Genomic DNA, 17,278 nt, shown 5'->3' on the forward strand with positions numbered 1-17,278 from the left:
CTATTGCTAATGGAAGATCCATTTATGCAAAATGTATATAAACTATATCTCATACTTCATCTAGCACATCAAGTATGGCTACCAGAAAAGTAGATATAGGAATTTGTTTTTTAAAAATATAGATTTCTTTTAAAACCGTGTTAAACTGCCAAAATAGTACAAGGGATAATTTATCCTTTTTCAGTAGTCAGCACACAGCAAATATGCCACTCCCTAACAGAAACATAAAAACCAATCATAGGTAGATTGGACATGTCAGAATATTTTAAATGCTACCATGAGAATATTTTGTTCATTATCTTAAGGGAAATTAAAAATATGTGGGCTGAGTTTCCTATCCCTGGGTCCAGCAGTTCATCTCTAAAGGCACCTGTGGTGGTGCAGTGGTTAAGAATCCGCCTGCCAATGCAGGGGACACCGGTTCGAGCCCTGGTCCGGGAAGATCCCACATGCCACCAAGCAACTAAGCCCGTGTGCCACAACTACTGAGCCTGCGCTCTAAAGTCCACGAGCCACAACTAGTGAGCCCATGTGCCACAACTACTGAAGCCTGCACGCCTAGAGCCTGTGCTCCACAACAAGAGAAGCCACCACAATGAGAAGCCTGCGTACCGCAACGAAGAGTAGTCCCCGCTTGCCACAACTAGAGAAAGCCCGCGTGCAGCAACGAAGACACAAATCAGCCAAAAATAAAATAAAATAATTAAATAAATAAAATTTTAAAAAATAAAGGCATCTCTATCAAAACACTCCATAGTCTTTAATATACATTTTCTTTGAAAACTGAGGATTTTATATCTGGTGATCATAAAAAAAAATTGCATTTTTCATTACTGTTATAAACATGGTAAAAATCAACATATAAAATTTAAAACTCCAGCTATAATGAAATTTAATTATAAATTTTAATGATTGAAAGATGGCCTTTCAACTTTAAAGTTCCTTTCTTCTTCAAATCAATTTAAGATATACTGAGTGCCCAAAAGGCAATATTACAGTTATGTTAGCAGCTCTATTACTTAAATAAGCCTCACCTATTCTTTTCCCTGAAATCAAAATTGTTTCCCATTAAAAATAACTTTAAAAAGCAGACCTTCCCAAACCTTCTTCCAAACTGATGATGGCTGCTTGCAGCTGATTCTGACTGACTGCTTCAAGAGACAGGCCCGGACGAGAGGACTCGGGGACGAGTGGTGGCAGCAGTGCTTTGCTGGAGTGGCCTAACAAGCAGATAGTTGCCACAGTTTGAAATTCTGCTGAACAGCTTGCTGCTGCCCAGGATCATTCACTGGTCAACATTTTCAGATCCAGTTAACTGTTAAATTGGGGATCCCTGGAAGGATTTATCATTTAAAGGAAGGTTGTAGCCTATTCGCATCATTTCAAAGCACGACAAGAACTTGTTCCTGGCGAGGTTAGTGTAAGATGCAGACACGTAGATGGATAGGCAAAGAGGAGGCAGGTAATATGTTTGAAACCAACAGTTATCAGGAAAGAAAAGTTAGTCGGGAGACAAATGAGATGAATTAGTCTTCAAACCCTTTACAACATTAAAACGGATGTAGCGGACCATAACATATCCTTAGGCGGTAGCATTCATTACCTAAACAAGAAAGTGAACAGCAAGAATGAAACAAGCAAATAGCACTTGAGATATTACCAGTACAAATTTTCAGGGTTGGTTATTTTTATTTTCATATGTTTGTCATGCACTTATCTATTTAAGCTTTAGGGAAAATAATTCACTTACCAATTACCGTTAAAATAAATAAAAGTGTGGCGACAGCTGAAGTTCCATAAAACATGGTACTGATATTACAAGCCAGCAGTTGTGTGTTATTCTGTGTGTTCGGCACCAAAACTGGTGGCAGCAAAAAGCCAACTGCAGTTCCAAGCTGTAAAATAAACAGTCCTGTTAATTCTTTCTTCTTATTATAAGAGAAAAAAAAGTAATCAACATAAAGACAACCACTATTGCAAGGTCCTTTCGTAAGCTCTAAAGCACCATGTTCTAATGTCTTTTTACCATACCATTAAAGGAAAATTGTTGTCAAATGTCTTCCCTAGTTAATAAACATTTACTAAGCTCCAACCATCCAAATGATGCTGCTATAAAGTTGTGCAAGACACACTCCTTACCCTTTGGCTACTTACAATAAAAAAGGAGAATAAGGGCTTCCCTGGTGGTGCAGTGGTTGAGAGTCCGCCTGCCGATGCAGGGGACACGGGTTCGTGCCCCGGTCCGGGAGGATCCCACATGCCGCGGAGCGGCTGGGCCCATGAGCCATGGCCGCTGAGCCTGCGCATCCGGAGCCTGTGCTCCACAGCGGGAGAGGCCACAGCGGTGAGAGGCCCACATACCGCCAAAAAAAAAAAAAAAGGAGAACAAAAATACACACATATACACAAAAGAATGCTGAGAAAAGACAACATACAAAATGGGAGAAAATATTTGCAAATCATATATTTGATAAAGATCTACCATCCAGAATATATAGAGAACTCTTACAACTCTACAACAAAAAGAAAAACATCCCAATTCAAAAATGGGCAAAAGACCTGAATAGACATTGCTCCAAAGAAGATATATAAAATGTTCAACAAGTACATGAAAAAATGCTCAATATCATTAGTTATTGGGGAAATGCAAATCAAAACTATACCTGCTAGAATGGCTATAATTTAAAAAAAAAAAAAAACAGAAAGTAACAAATGTTGTCATGATGTGGAGAAATTGGAACCCTTGTACACTGCTAATAAGACTGTAAAACAGTGCAGTCACCATGGAAGACAATTTGGCAGTTCCTTAAAAAGTTAAACATAGAATTACCGTATGACCTAGCAATTCCTCTCTTGGGTATATACCCCCAAACTGAAAACAGGTATTGAATATTGTGCATGAATATCCGTAGCAGCCCTATTTGCAATAGCCAAAAGGTGGAAAAAAGCAAATTGCCTATCAATGAATGAATGGATAAACAAAATGTGGTATATCCATTCAATGAAATATTATTTAGAAAGAATGAAATACTGATAGATGCAGTAACACGGATGACCTTTGAAAACTTGCTAAATGAAAGAAGCCAGACACAAAAGGTCACATATTGTATGATTCTATTTATATGAAATATCTAGACTAGGGAAATCCATAGCGAGAAAACAAATTAGTGGTTGCCAGGGGCTAGAGAGGGGGGAATGAGGAGTGACTGCTTAGTGGGAACTGGGTCTTCTTCGAGGGTAGATAAAAATGTTTGGGAACCAGATATAGGTGATGGCTGCAAAACATCGTGAAGGTACTAAATGCCACTGAGCTGTACACTTTAAAATTATTAATTTTTTTATGTGAATTTTACCTCAGGAAAAAAAAAATTAGGCCGACTATGATCATCACAACAAGAGAAATAAAATCAAAGTATTAAAGGGGGATCAGTGGAGGGAGAATTCAGATTCTTTGGGGGACGGAGGTGAGACAGAAGGGCCCAAGATAGGTTTCAAAGAGGAGGCTGAGGCAGAGAAGTAACATTTACCAAATATTGCATTTGCTCCCTATAAAAAGCTGGATAGAGACAGTTAAACAGGTAATTACAAGTGTAGTAAGAGCAGTACTGTGATGAGAGGTAGAGAGTGCCATGACTGGGAAGATCATGTAATTGATCATTCAAGCAAGAACACTAGTCAGAGTGAAAGGGACCCCATGAGCAGTTGCACTGGACGACAGATGTACACCTGGACTATTCTAGGCCAGTTGGAGCATATGGTCACCTTAGCTAAGAGAGTACTTTAGAGGAGCACCTTGTATAGACTTGGGGTTGAGGCAAAATTTCTAAAGGAACAAAGATCTGAATAAGAAATTAGAGTTAACCAAGTGAAATAGAAATGTTCCCAGTTAAGTAAGTCAGAAAGAGAAAAATATCGTATATTAACGCATATATGTAGAACCTAGAAAAATGGTACAGATGAACCAGTTTGCAGGGCAGAAATTGAGACACAGATGTAGAGAACAAATGTATGGACACCAAGGGGGGAAAGCGGGGGTGGGGGTGGTGGGATGAATTGGGCGATTGGGATTGATATGTATACACTGATGTGTATAAAATTGATGACTAATAAGAACCTGCTGTATAAAAAATAAATAAAATAAAATTCAAAAAATATATATATGTTCCCAGTCAACGGAACATCATGTACAAAGGAAGGAGAGAGCATGACCTTGTGAGAAACTGTAAGTAGTGCACAAGTCCCCTCAGAGCAGAGCAAGTCTGTATATGAGGAATGGAGGCTGTGCAGAGAGGTGATGCTGAGGAATTGGCAGGAGGCAGAACTGGAAGGTCTCACTTGACACTTAAGAGAGTTTGAATTTTTTCCTAAGGGCAATGGAAGACACTGCAGAGGGCAAGGGAGTGTCCAGGACAGATGTGCACATTAGAAAGACCACAATGGATGAATGTGGAGAAGAGAGGGAAGAGAGCAAGAGCTGCAGATAGGAAAATCAGTTAGCAAGCTCTAGGTGAGAGCTACGGGTGGCCAAGGCTAAGATGGTGGCAGTGGAAATGAAGAGTAATGAGCTGGGAGACAAGGTAAATTTTGATTGGTGGGGTCATATGGGATAGTCAAGTGGAAATATCCAGCTGACCAGTATCTACATAAGTCTGAAGCTCATTAATTTATTGAATAAATTTTTATGGAGAATCTACAACATGCCAGGCACTCTAATGAATGCTGTACATTTAGACGATGTGCCTATTTCATGAAACTTACAACCTAATGGTGGGGATCGGAGAAGAGTAATAATTAACAATTAATATATAAACATAAATATATCAGACAGTGATAAGCACTACATAGAGGATTAAAGTACAATGATGTAATAAGACAGTGACTGGGCAACTCTAAATGGGATCCTGAAGAAATGCCACTGAATGGTATTTAAAATGAATTTAAACTGAGAGCTGAATGATAATAAGAATATAACAATGTGATCTTAGGAGGAAGAACATTCCAGACAGAGAGAATGTTTTTGCAAAGGTCCTTATGAAAAATGCAAGCTTAGTGTCGTTTAAGGAAGCAAAAACATATTAGTAAGGTTTTGTAATCCAGAGTAAGGAATTTAGATTTTATTTTAATTACTATGGGAAATCATTGGAGAGTTCAAAGCAGAGCTATGACATGATCTGATCTATGTTTTAAAAGGTTCTCTCAGGAATTCCCTGGCAGTCCAGTGGTTAGGGCTTGGTGCTTTCACTGCTGGGGCTTGGGTTCAATCCCTGGCTGGGGAACTAAGATCCTGCAAGCCGTGCGGCATGGCTAAAAAATTAAAAAAAAAATTTTTTTTAGAAGGTTCTCTCAGGTTAGAGACTTGGCACAGTAGATGGGTAGTTAAAAGATAGGATTCAGGAATCAGACAGACCTAAGTGTGAATTCTGCTGCTAATTAGCTGTGTGACTTTTGGAAAATAATTTTATCCCTTCAAGTCTCAGCTTCTGTATATATAAAATGAGGAGACTAATAGTTCCTACCTTACATAATGAAACTAAACGAAACAATGTGTGAAAGTACTTAGCATGGTGCCAGGTTTAGTGAATGCTCAATAATGTTGAATATTACTATGAATGATCACTCCATAATCTAGGCATACTTGCGGGTCGTGAGCAAGTACAGAGCTACTAGAGTCAAGGAAGGATTTGAACACTTAGGGAGAATGTAGGAGGAAGGCCCAGAGGTGTGCCAAGTGTTAGAGGGAAATCTGCCTATGAGAAAACATTTCCATTTATTATCCATGAAATAGATAATCCATAGATATGGAGTTGATAATATTTCCATCATGCTCAATGAAGTATTAATCTTGCATATAATTTCGTAAATGAAAAAATAGTTGAAGGAAACAGTTCCTATCCAAACATGCAGAAGCAACCAACTAAAATATCAGTCACAAATTATTTTGGATATACAACTATATTTCAAGCTATCCCTTCTTCTGTACTTTTAAAGGAAATAAATATAAAGCAATAAGCCCACATGTAAAGTTACTCTTTACATGGAATTTAAATAGATCTGTGATCTTGAAACAAGTGTTAGACCAGAAGTAAAAGAGTAACATTCTTTTGTTACATAGCTACATGATATATGTATAGAGAGAAGTAACATTTTTGTTATACAGGTCTTTTTTTTTTTTTTAAGCAATTTCTTTTAAAAGTCTTTATTGAATTTGCTACAATATTGCTTCTGTTTTATGTTTTGCTTTTTTTGGCCCCAAGGCATGTGGGATCTTAGCTCCCTGACCAGGGATCGAACCTGCACCCCCTGCATTGGAAGGGGAAGTCTTAACCATGGGACCGGCAGGAAAGTCCCCTGTTATACAGGTTTTTAACTTGATTCTCCTCGAGCTGAATGAACACTCGAAATAATTTACATAAAGTATCATAGGACTCCATATGCAAAATTTAAATTACAGTAAAAGGACCATTCTGCAATTAAAACACATACACACACACACACACACACACACACACAAATTCTACCTAATAATGCTACTGGAATGCTAATGAATTTGAACCTATGGTGTTGGCAAGTCTAGGAAACAGTTTAATGGAGACTTGGCAAAATAAGCCACGCTTTTGCAATGGATTCTATGATCTATGATTTGTCTTGCATTTTCTTACCGTTAAAATTTGGTAATAGGACTCAGTAATGCTGTGAGGTCTTTATCACTATATTTATTTAGCGATCATTTACAAACGTCTGTTATGTACCAGGCACTCTGCTGACTGCTAATATATAAAATTAAACAGAAGCTGTTTACATGGACCACTCAAAATAAGAACAAACTTCCCAGAACACAGCACCTTCCTTTTGCAAAGAATACACTGATGACAAAAATAATACCTACTTTAGACTCATTCATTATCGCACTGACAAGTTTTTTATGATGTTAGGCCTAAATATGGGCCTGTACAGTTAATTACTTTACAGGTAATTCTCAAAGATGACCAGGTAGTCATTTTAAACTGGTTTTGAAAGGTCTGTCTTCACAAATAAATCAAAACCCCTCTTTAATCCAAGACTGCTTCCTATTTTATGACTGCTCACCTCCTCTCCTTCATTTATAGAATGCCTCCTAAGGATCCATATACCTAGCTCACATGGCCTATGACGTTTTATCTGGTCCTTCAGGATCCGATTTTCATCTATTACCCTAGTCCTTACCTGATTACCTAGCACGGCGGTGGCGCAAGCTGTGGACACCTCCTTGGGCCCAAACCACACTGAAGCGATGTGGGAGGGCAAGCCGAGGATGAACACCTGGGCCACAGAGCACAGGCACTGGCCTAACATGGTGACCCAGAAGAGATGCTGCTGCACGCTGCCGCACTTGATCCAGGCTCCCAGGCAGTTGAGGCCGGAACCCAGCAGGGCGGTGAGCCGCAGGCCTCTGGTATCCAGCAGCCAGGTGGCCGGGAAGATGAGGGGCACGTAGGCCAGCATGTATACCATGGACAGCCAGTCAATGTGCAGCGAGGAGACGTTGTAGAAGCCCTCGAAAACGTTGCTGATGATGCTGTATTGGATCCACTGAAACGCGTTCACCATCGAGTACAGGCTGAAGATCAGTAGCACCAAAAAGCGCCGCGCGGAGAGCGCAGTCCGGGGCACCAGGGTGCCCTCGACCGCCGGCGTCTGCTCGCCGGAGTCCTTGGGCAGCAACTGGGCCTGGGTCTCCTCCTCCGGGGCCAGCGGAGTCTTCGGCCGGTCCAGAGCTCCCGAGGCGGCCTTGGGGCTGTCCCGAGAGACCCCATTCAGGGCCAAGCAGCCGGCTTTGGGCCCGTTCTGCGTCTCCGCACTCACCTTTCCAGCGGGCGCGTCCCCCGGGACCGGGAGGTATCCGTTCGCGGGCGGGTGCCCGTTCGCCACCGTTGTCCCCTCCTCATCGTCGGGCAGTGCCATGTCCCTGGGCTCCCTGGGGCCGCCTGGCGCCCCCGCCCTCCTCCCAGCCCTGCACCCGCAGCCCAAGACCCGAGGCCCTCCCTGCACCCCAAGCCCTACCCCTCGGCCCACTGCTCCTGCGACCCTCTCCCCGGCCGAGTGAGCCTCGGTCTGAACCGGGAGCTGCAACCCGCGCTGCCTGAGTCCGCAGGCAAAGTCCTCGTTCCCGTGCGCTGCCCGGCAGGCAGTCACTCAGGGGCAGGCCGGGCCGGGAGAAAGCAGCGTCACTGCGCGGTGGAGGCCCGCTGGCCAATCAGCGGCACCCTCGCCCGTCGGAGCCAATCGGGGAGCTTCCGGAGGGGCGGGGCGGGAGTGAGTGTGCGGGGCGGTAGAGGAGGAAGGCCAAGCTGGAGGTCTGCGCTAGGTGTTCTTCTTCTGGATGGATGCTGTGGCCAGAAGTCCTCCGACCTGGGCGTGGGCGGGCGGGAGGCGACCTTTGAATTGGGCAACTCGGGACTGGGAACGAGGGGCTAGGAGAAACGGGGGAGACAAAGAGGCAGACGTGAGTCTCTCCACCTAGAGGGGCTCCTCTAGGGACAGGTCTAACACTGGCAGAGGACAAACTTGGCCTCTCGGCCCAATGCAGCTGTCAACATCGGACGCAGCCTTTAAAGCAGACAGGAGCACGTTTCATAAATTCGTGCTGTCTCGGCAGAGGGAGAGCACCAGAAAGCATTCTGATCCAAATAAAGAGATTTCTTCAGAAATCTGGCCTTGTGAAGTTGGAATCTCTGGGATGTGCTGTGCCTGAGCAGGCCCTGTTGCTCAACATTCTCCCTTGCACCAACACTTGCAGTTAGTATTTACTGGACACACATTCAGTGGCTTCCAAGCACCATACTTGCTTTGAAAGGTATGTGCCCCACACTGTCATGGACTCTGGGGAATAAAAAATAAAAATGAGACATATTGCCTACTCTCAAGAGCACACGTAGCCTTGTCAGTGTTCCTGGACTACAGGAAAAGTCAGTCCTGCTACTTCTTGGGAAACTAAGTTTGAAGGAAAAAAAAAAAGACTCCAAGTATTCATTATTAAAGTGGAATTGAAACTAGGGGTATCTCCCAATGGATTTAATCTTAAAAGGTAGGGCTTCCCTGGTGGCGCAGTGGTTAAGAATCCGCCTGCCAATGCAGGGAACAGAGGTTCGAGCCCTGGTCCAGGAAAATCCCACATGCCGCGGGGCAAGTAAGCCCGTGAGCCACAAGTACTGAGCCTGCGCTCTGGAGGCGGGGCCCCACAACTACTGAAGCCCATGCGCCTAGAGCCGGTACGCCACAGGAAGAGAAGCCACTGTAATGAGATGCCCGTGCACCTCGACGAAGAGTAGCGCCCACTCTCCACAACTGGAGAAAGCCTGCTCGCAGCAATGAAGACCCAATGCAGCCAAAAATAAAAAGTTTATTTTTTTAAAAAGTGTTGCTACCTAGAACTCTAAAACCCAGTACACTTTCTTTTTATTGCCTCTTAACATCATTATTTTGGTAGCATATAAAAATATATCAGATATGTCTCAGTGCAGGTGAAATACTACATAATCCTAAACCTGAAGAAATCTGTGCATTTTATGTCTTCCTTGGTCATCCTATATAACTTGCACATTCCACTCCTAATCCCCTTCATTTTTCTTCTGAATGCTTAGCACTCTAAAATGTCATTTTGTTGTTGTTGGTCATTTCCTCCTTCCCCACTAAAACGTCAGTTCTGTGAGGGCAGGGCTGAAAGTTGTTTTGCTTTGCTGCTGTTGCATACTGAGAACCTGAAACAGTACTTAGCAGTAGGTGTTCAATAAATATTTACTGAATGACTGCAAGTAACAAGCATTGGATATTTTAAATAATTACTTCTTTTTAAAGTGAATCCATTTCTTTTTTTAAAAAATTGTAAAGTTCCTCTGCAAATATGATTTTCTAAACATTGATTTAGATATTATTTTAGATGACTGAGTGATGTCCTCTGAATGAACAAAAAAATAACTAAATGTGGAATCCAAAGGACTTCATTCTTAGTTAAGATGTCTATTATATGGATTTCTGAAAAATGAACTAATTGCATTGCTTAATATTCAGTACAACTCACTATTCATTATTCTGAGGCTTTTTTTTTTTAATACCTTCATTCTTAGTTAAGATGTCTATTATATGGATTTCTGAAAAATGAACTAATTGCATTGCTTAATATTCAGTACAACTCACTATTCATTATTCTGAGGCCTTTTTTTTTTTAATACCTTCATGAACCATGAAACCTTCTACATAGCTCACACACACACAACAAAAACCTGTTCAGAAAGGGAATCAGGGACCTCCCTGATGGCGCAGTGGTTAAGAATCCACATGCCAGTGCAGGGGACACAGGTTCAAGTCCTGGTCCGGGAAGATCCCACATGCCACGGAGCAACTAAGCCCGTGCACCACAACTACTGAGCCCACACACCACAACTACTGAAGCCTGTGTGCCTAGAGCCTGTGCTCCACAACAAGAGAAGCCACTGCAATGAGAAGCCCGTGCACCTCGGTGAAGAGTAGCCCTCACTCGCCGCAGCTAGAGAAAGCCCGAGCGCAACAACGAAGACCTAACACAGCCAAAAAAAAATAAATAATAAAATAAATAAATTTTTTTAAAAAAGTAATCCAGTGGATAGAATTTTATTTTATTTTTGATTCTTTTTTTTTTTTTGAAGCATTATTGACCTACAACACATGTTAGTTCCAGGTGTACAACATAGTGATTTGATATTTCTACACATCTCAAAATGATCATCACCAATGAGTAGAATTTTAAACGGACCTTTCTTTACTTGCCCCAGTAGTACCTCCAATCCACATGTTCACAGTAAACATTCAGGTATCTGCAAACTTCTCACCCCCTTCCTGAAACCAAAAAGTGGCAAATTATATTAGATTTCATTTCCCCATTATCCAGTGAAGATTGGAGATTGTCTTCTACCAGACTGGAAAGATAACTTTCCTTTCTGCACAGAGGCAGCTTCCTGAATGTACTCCTGCAGGGAGGCTATTCTTTCTGATTCTTTAGGCTCCATCTGTTTAGAGATAATTTGTCTTCTCTATGTCCTTAGCAAGAATGATTGGGGTTGGGAGTTGGGAGTCCTCTGAGTGTCCCGAATACCAGTTAGCATCTAACTTCCCTCCATGGTGGACTTCCCTGGCGGTCCAGTGGTTAAGACTCTGTGTTTCCACTGCAGGGGGCACAGGTTCGATCCCTGGTGGGTGAACTAAGATCCCTGCATGCTGCTCAGTGCCACCAAAAAAAAAAAAAAAATTTCCCTCCATGCTTTTACCAGCTGGTGCCTATCTTATTCTTTTCCACCTTGTCATTTGTCTTCCCTGCACTTAACAAAGTTCTGTATCTGACACCATCATCATCTACATGGAGCATACCACCAAGAGGATCTAGAATAGTGGAGAAGAGTATCAGATCTAGAGCCAGACTACCTGGAGTTGAATTCCAACTTCAGTACTCACTAGCTGTGAGAACTTGGGCAGTTTACTTAGCTGTTCTGTAATAGTGCATGCCTCGTTAGATTGTTGTTGTGAGGATTAAGTGAGTAAATAACACCTCGCACATGGTTTAGGCATTCTTTTTTGTTTTTTTTTTGAGGTACGCGGGCCTCTCACTGTGCTCGGCCCCGGGCGTCCCCGGGAGTCCCGACCAGCAGGACAAATCCTTGTGAGTCCGAGGAGGAACCTGTAGGGGTTGAAAAGAGAAGAAGGGGCAGGAGACGCGAAAGAATGGAGGCAAGACAAAATCCTGATCAAGCCTCAAACCTTTATTGTTGCAGTAGCTGTATTTATACAGTACAGAGAAAGGGGGGCGGGATCCAGAATAAGGGAAGTACTTGGCAAATTATCATTGGTGCTGCGTGCGCGGGCTTTCGTTGGAAGCGCGGGCTTTCGTTTTTAGGCGCGGGCTTTTATCTCATTAAGCAGGAAGAGAAGCAGGATGTCGGCCATCTTCTAATGGCGAAAACTTCTTGGCTCCCAACATCTCACTGCTGTGGCCTCTCCCGTTGCGGAGCACAGGCTCTGGACGCGCAGGCTCAGCGGCCATGGCTCATGGGCCCAGCTGCTCCACGGCATGTGAGATCTTCCCAGAACCGGGGCACGAACCCGCGTCCCCTGCGTCGGCAGGCGGACTCTCAACCACTGCGCCACCAGGGAAGTCCGGTTTACGCATTCTTAGTTACAGTTACTGAGATAGTCTACTATGGTGGTTAAGGATCCAGGCTCCAGAGCCAAATGACCTGGATTCAAATCCTAGCTCTTTGACTTACTAGTTGCATGACTTTGGACTAGTTACTCTGTGCCTCAGTTTCAACAGGGAAAATGAAGACAATATTCTTCATGAGATGGTTGTAAGAAATAAATGGCTAATAAATATAAAGTACTTAAACGGTTCCTTGATCCCTGATGTACAGTAATACTCAGTAAAATATTACCAATAGCCATTATTATCAACTCATATCTCCTCAAAGTCATATCACATTCTCATGTTATCTTAGATTTAATCCCATCGTGTCTATTTAAACCTGCTTGGATTGTCCTGGAGCTACTCCAAGCTCTTTTAGATGGAATTTATGGTGGTAAAGTCCCTCCCTGGAAGATGGTCTGAGGATGTCCCTAAAGGGCAGTACACAATGGCATATACTAATTACTCTTAGCCTCACAAGAGGGAGATTTCTTGTCATCGGAAGTGGCCAGGGTTTCCCTGGTGGCGCAGTGGTTGAGAGTCCGCCTGCCGATGCAGGGGACGCGGGTTCGTGCCCTGGTCCAGGAGGATCCCGCGTGCCACGGAGCAGCTGGGCCCATGGGCCGTGGCCTCTGGGCCTGCGCGTCCGGATTCTGTGCTTCACAGCGGGAGAGGCCACGGCAGTGAGAGGCCCACGTACTGCAAAATAAATAAATAAATAAAAGGAAGTGGCCAACAGTTGAATGGACCACCACGTGACATATCTAGACAAGAGTTAGATGAAACATCTGTGTTGGACTAGGTATGTTGTGGATTAGATTCCCAAACTCCATGGAAAATTGAGCTATGTTAGATCTCAGATTTTTTCTGACTTTAAGTTTCTATGATTTATGAAAAGTAAGATATTTCCAATGAAAGGATTTGACAAAATTTGTATGCCTCTTTCAACAAAGTTCCATAAAGTAACAAATGGAGTACAGAAAGGGGAAAGTTCAGCAGTATCTCTTTGTATTATCATTTTAATCTCTTAACCTTGCCTCCTCTCCCTTGAGGCTTCAGTGGTAGATACTTATGTTCCAGTTTAGGCATGAATCATACTTTATATCATGGATATATAACATAACACGAACCTTAATCTCTGCCAGAGAGGACAGTACTGAGAACATCACTTGGCTGGGAGTCAAGAAGAGTTTGAGCTACATTATGGATGTGAAATGCCAAGTCAGACCAATTTGAATGAGTAATAGTTCAGTGATATGAGATCTGAATGACACCCAGGAGCCAAGGTCCAAGATACTATTAACAGTGATGTGGCTGTTCCTGAGCAAAGGTTTCCTGAAGTCTAAGAGGGTAAGATACAAACCAGAACAAGGTCCCTAGATGTAAAATCCATGTTTCATGGAGAGAGGTAAATTTTAGCAACACTGTTTTCAGTTGGCACCACTATTACCATGTCTGTTCACCTAGTGGCCAAGGCAATGCTGTTCTATGCTGTGGAAAGTTTAAGTTGGGAACACAGGCATGGAGGAAGCTGGAAATCAGAATCCTCCCATGGTGTATATTTCCCCCCATTTAAGTGATTTATCTGTATCTATATGTTACATTCCTAGAAAAAGAATCCTAAGGATTTTCCCTTATGTGTGTTTTTGTCTTGCTTCCTCTTGGTCCATGATGCCAGTTAAGTTCATCAGCACGATGAAACCAAGAGCAGATTATTCTGCCATTTTTCTTGATCTTTGAGTTACACACCTAATCTAGGGCTGATCACTCCACACTTTAACTGCCCAGGAGGTTCACAATTCTCCCAGCTCTGTGATCATCAATGACTTCGAATTTACCAATATCACCATGCTTCAACATCAGTTAGAAGCCAGGCAATGACTTTGAAGCAATGCCTAGTAAGGATTTGACATTTGGGCCTCTTTTTGGCATTGTTGATGCTCCTGAGAGCATCAGCCAGGACATTCATGCCTACCATTGTAGTGGCACGGAAAGATGGTGGAAACCATGTGTACATTTTTGTGCAGATGTGCTAGGGATTTAATTCTGAAGTGGGAAGAGCGTTCTGCCCTAAAACATCTCCACAGATTTACTAAATTAGATCCTGCCTCTCTTAATCTGGCTTAAAATTTGCCTGTTGAGTGATTTAAGTATAACCAATGTCAAATCACACTAAATTATCCATATTACATCTTGTTCCTATTCCCTTTACCTGAATGCATTTATCAGATTTGGCATGTTGGTTTTAAAGATGGTGAGATTCGGGCTTCCCTGGTGGCGCAGTGGTTGAGAGTCCGCCTGCCAATGCAGGGGACACAGGTTCGTGCCCCGGTCCGGGCAGATCCCACGTGCCGCGGAGCAGCTGGGCCCGTGAGCCCTGGCCGCTGAGCCTGCGCGTCTGGAGCCTGTGCTCCACAATGGGAGAGGCCACAACAGTGAGAGGCCCACGTACCACACACACACAAAAAAAGATGGTGAGATTCATAACAACAAATTTAAAGAAGAGATTTCCATTCACACATTTACCCCTGATGGCTCCGCTACCCCCAGCCATAGTCATTTGAGCTTATTTTGTTTGTTTTTTAATGTTAAGGGAGCGTTTTGTGCTCAGGAAAACAAAAGAAAACATGGTTACTTGTGTTTAAATCAATACAAAATTTATTAACGTTGTTAATTTCAAATTTCAATCTCATCTTCAGTGACATCATGTAGGTAGCGTGAAATTGACCATAATGGGAACATGTACACAGTGAAACTGGCAAATGCTACATCTACCAATGCACCACTGCTAAAAATCTAACAAAACAAATCATCCAAAGTATTTTAAACACTACTTACAAACTTAATAAGTCCAAAATTTTTGATTAAAACAGATTTTCTTAAACAGTGAAATACTGTTTGCAAAGAAACTCTTTTACAGCTGTGAGATAATAGAAATATATATATATCGGTCTCTGTCACTGCCCCTCACCCCATTCCTGGCACAGATCTCCTGAAACCCTTGTAATTTCCTAATTGATAAGAGCACTAGGAGCATCCTTTGTTTTAATATATGTCTTTCTAGTTCCTAACACAGAGTTGATAAATCCCTTGGAATTTCCCGGGTGATAGCAGTGTCATTAGTCACTTTTAATGAGGTGACTCTTGGTGGGCTGCTGATGGGGGCTGGCCACCAGAAAGACCAAGCCATGATTAGAAGCTTGGACTTTTCAGCCTCACTTCCATTCTCCAGAGAGGAGAGAGGGGCTGGAAATGAAATTAATGATCAATCATGCCTACATGATGAAGCGTCCATAAAAATCCCAAAAGTACTGGATTAGGAGAGTTTCTCTAACACCCAGTGAACACCTGCAGGTATGGAAGAGTGGTGCTCCTGGAGAAAACATGGAAGCTCCACATCCTTTCCCACATACCTTGCCCTCTGCATCTCTTCCATCTTGATGTTCATCTTACCCTTTTATAATAAACCAGTAAACAGTAAGTAAACTGCTTTCCTCAGTTCTATGAGCTGCTCCAGCAAATTAATCGAAACCAAGGATGGGGTCATGGGAACCTTGATTTAGAGTCAATCAATTGGTCAGAAGCATAGGCGACAACCTGGACTTGCATTTATTTGTCATCCAAAGTGGGGAGAGGAGCAGTTTTGTGGGACTGAGATCTTCACCTGTGGGATCTGATGCTATCTCCAGGTAGATAGTGTCAAAATTGAGTTGAATTGTTGGACACTCAGAGGGTGTCACAGAATTGCTTGACATGGAAAAAAATCCCACACATCTGGTGTCGGAAGCATTGTCAGTGTGATAGTAGTGTCAGAGTAAAGAAGAAACACATGGGAGGAAGAGTTTTCCCTATACAGAGCTTTCCAATAAAAATACTACAAGTGAGGCTTCCCTGGTGGCGCAGTGGTTGGGAGTCCGCCTGCCGATGCAGGGGATACGGGTTCGTGCCCTGGTCTGGGAGGATCCCGCGTGCCGCGGAGGGGCTGGGCCCATGGGCTGTGGCCGATGAGCCTGCGCATCTGGAGCCTGTGCTCTGCAACGGGAGGGGCCGCAGCAGTGAGAGGCCCGTGTACCACCAAAAAAAAAAAAAAAAAAAAAAAAAAATCCTACAAATGGGGGACTTTGCTGGCAGTCCAGTGTTTAAGACTCCATGCTTCCACTGCAGGGGGCACAGATTTGATTCCTGGTCAGGGAACTAAGATCCTGCATGCTGTGCGGATCAGCCAAAAATAAATACGTAAACAAACAAACAAAAGGACAAAAAAAACTACAAGTGGAATAGAAATTAAACATAAATTAAAATCACAAGTCTAGTAAGTCAGATTCTCTAATATATCAGGGTCTCTTAGCCATTCATACATTTAAACTAACAAAATTCATACTGATTATTACGATTACAAAAACATTACCAAAAATATTATATTATGATTTCTTCATTTTCTTGTAAAGTAAGCAAAAAAATTAATAAACAGAAACCGCAATTAAAGAGTTCGGATACCAGCAGGGGGCGCTCTCACACCCTGCAGCAACAGCAAAACGCAACAGGAAGAAGAAAGACTCCTTTCCTGAAAAGGACTCAGCCAATGAAAAGCCACGGACTCTTTGTCTACTATAGCCCTCCCAACTTCTTTCTCCCCTCAATAAAAGCATTCTCCTTTCCTTACTGTACAGGGAACTTGCATGTGGCTCGCCATGGTTGCAGACCCTGAATTGCGATTCTCTACTGATCTGAAATAATCCCACCTTTGCTGGAAAAATATCTAGCAGTCTATTTGTTTCAGGCCAACAAGTCATGCAAACAAAGCTCAATTCAATCCACTTTGTGAGACCAATACCATCCGGGTCCTCTTCCTTGCCTGCCTCTGGCTAAACTTCCCAAGGTCAATAGGAGACAATCTCCGGATCCAACCCCATCATCTGAGAAAATTCCCACACTATCAGTTTTTGATAAATCAGTCATTTATGGGAAATCAGTCTCTTAGTCCTTAATTTTGTCTTCCTGAGGGCACACATGAAAGATTCTCCATTTTATCTCCTCCAGTTCTATTTTGGACTGCAATTCTTTCACACTGCCATAGCAAGTCAAATTCCT

At 42.8% G+C, this 17,278-nt stretch overlaps 1 protein-coding gene and 1 pseudogene across 4 annotated transcripts in view; both read right to left on the minus strand.

Annotated features, from left to right (window-relative positions):
* Positions 1-8,118, minus strand: part of FLVCR1 (FLVCR heme transporter 1) — a 38,569-nt gene extending 30,451 nt beyond the window's left edge. For 3 of the 4 annotated variants that reach the window (XR_004346608.1, XM_032610688.1, XM_032610683.1), the window contains exons 1-2: positions 7,204-8,118; positions 1,751-1,895 (exon numbers count right to left, since the gene is read on the minus strand). Coding sequence is in view for 3 of the 4 variants with exons in the window: in XM_032610688.1 (XP_032466579.1) it covers positions 1,751-1,895; positions 7,204-7,941 (883 nt within the window). In the remaining variant the exon portion in view is untranslated. The remainder of the gene's footprint in view (positions 1-1,750; positions 1,896-7,203) is intronic. The other variant, XM_032610684.1, reaches the window with a different exon arrangement.
* An 86-nt stretch (positions 8,119-8,204) lies between these two features.
* LOC116739737 lies at positions 8,205-14,165 on the minus strand (annotated as a pseudogene).
* Between the last annotated feature and the right edge of the window lie 3,113 nt (positions 14,166-17,278).

The sequence above is a fragment of the Phocoena sinus genome, chromosome 1 (assembly GCF_008692025.1).
Source record: "Phocoena sinus isolate mPhoSin1 chromosome 1, mPhoSin1.pri, whole genome shotgun sequence".
Taxonomy (NCBI): domain Eukaryota; kingdom Metazoa; phylum Chordata; class Mammalia; order Artiodactyla; family Phocoenidae; genus Phocoena; species Phocoena sinus.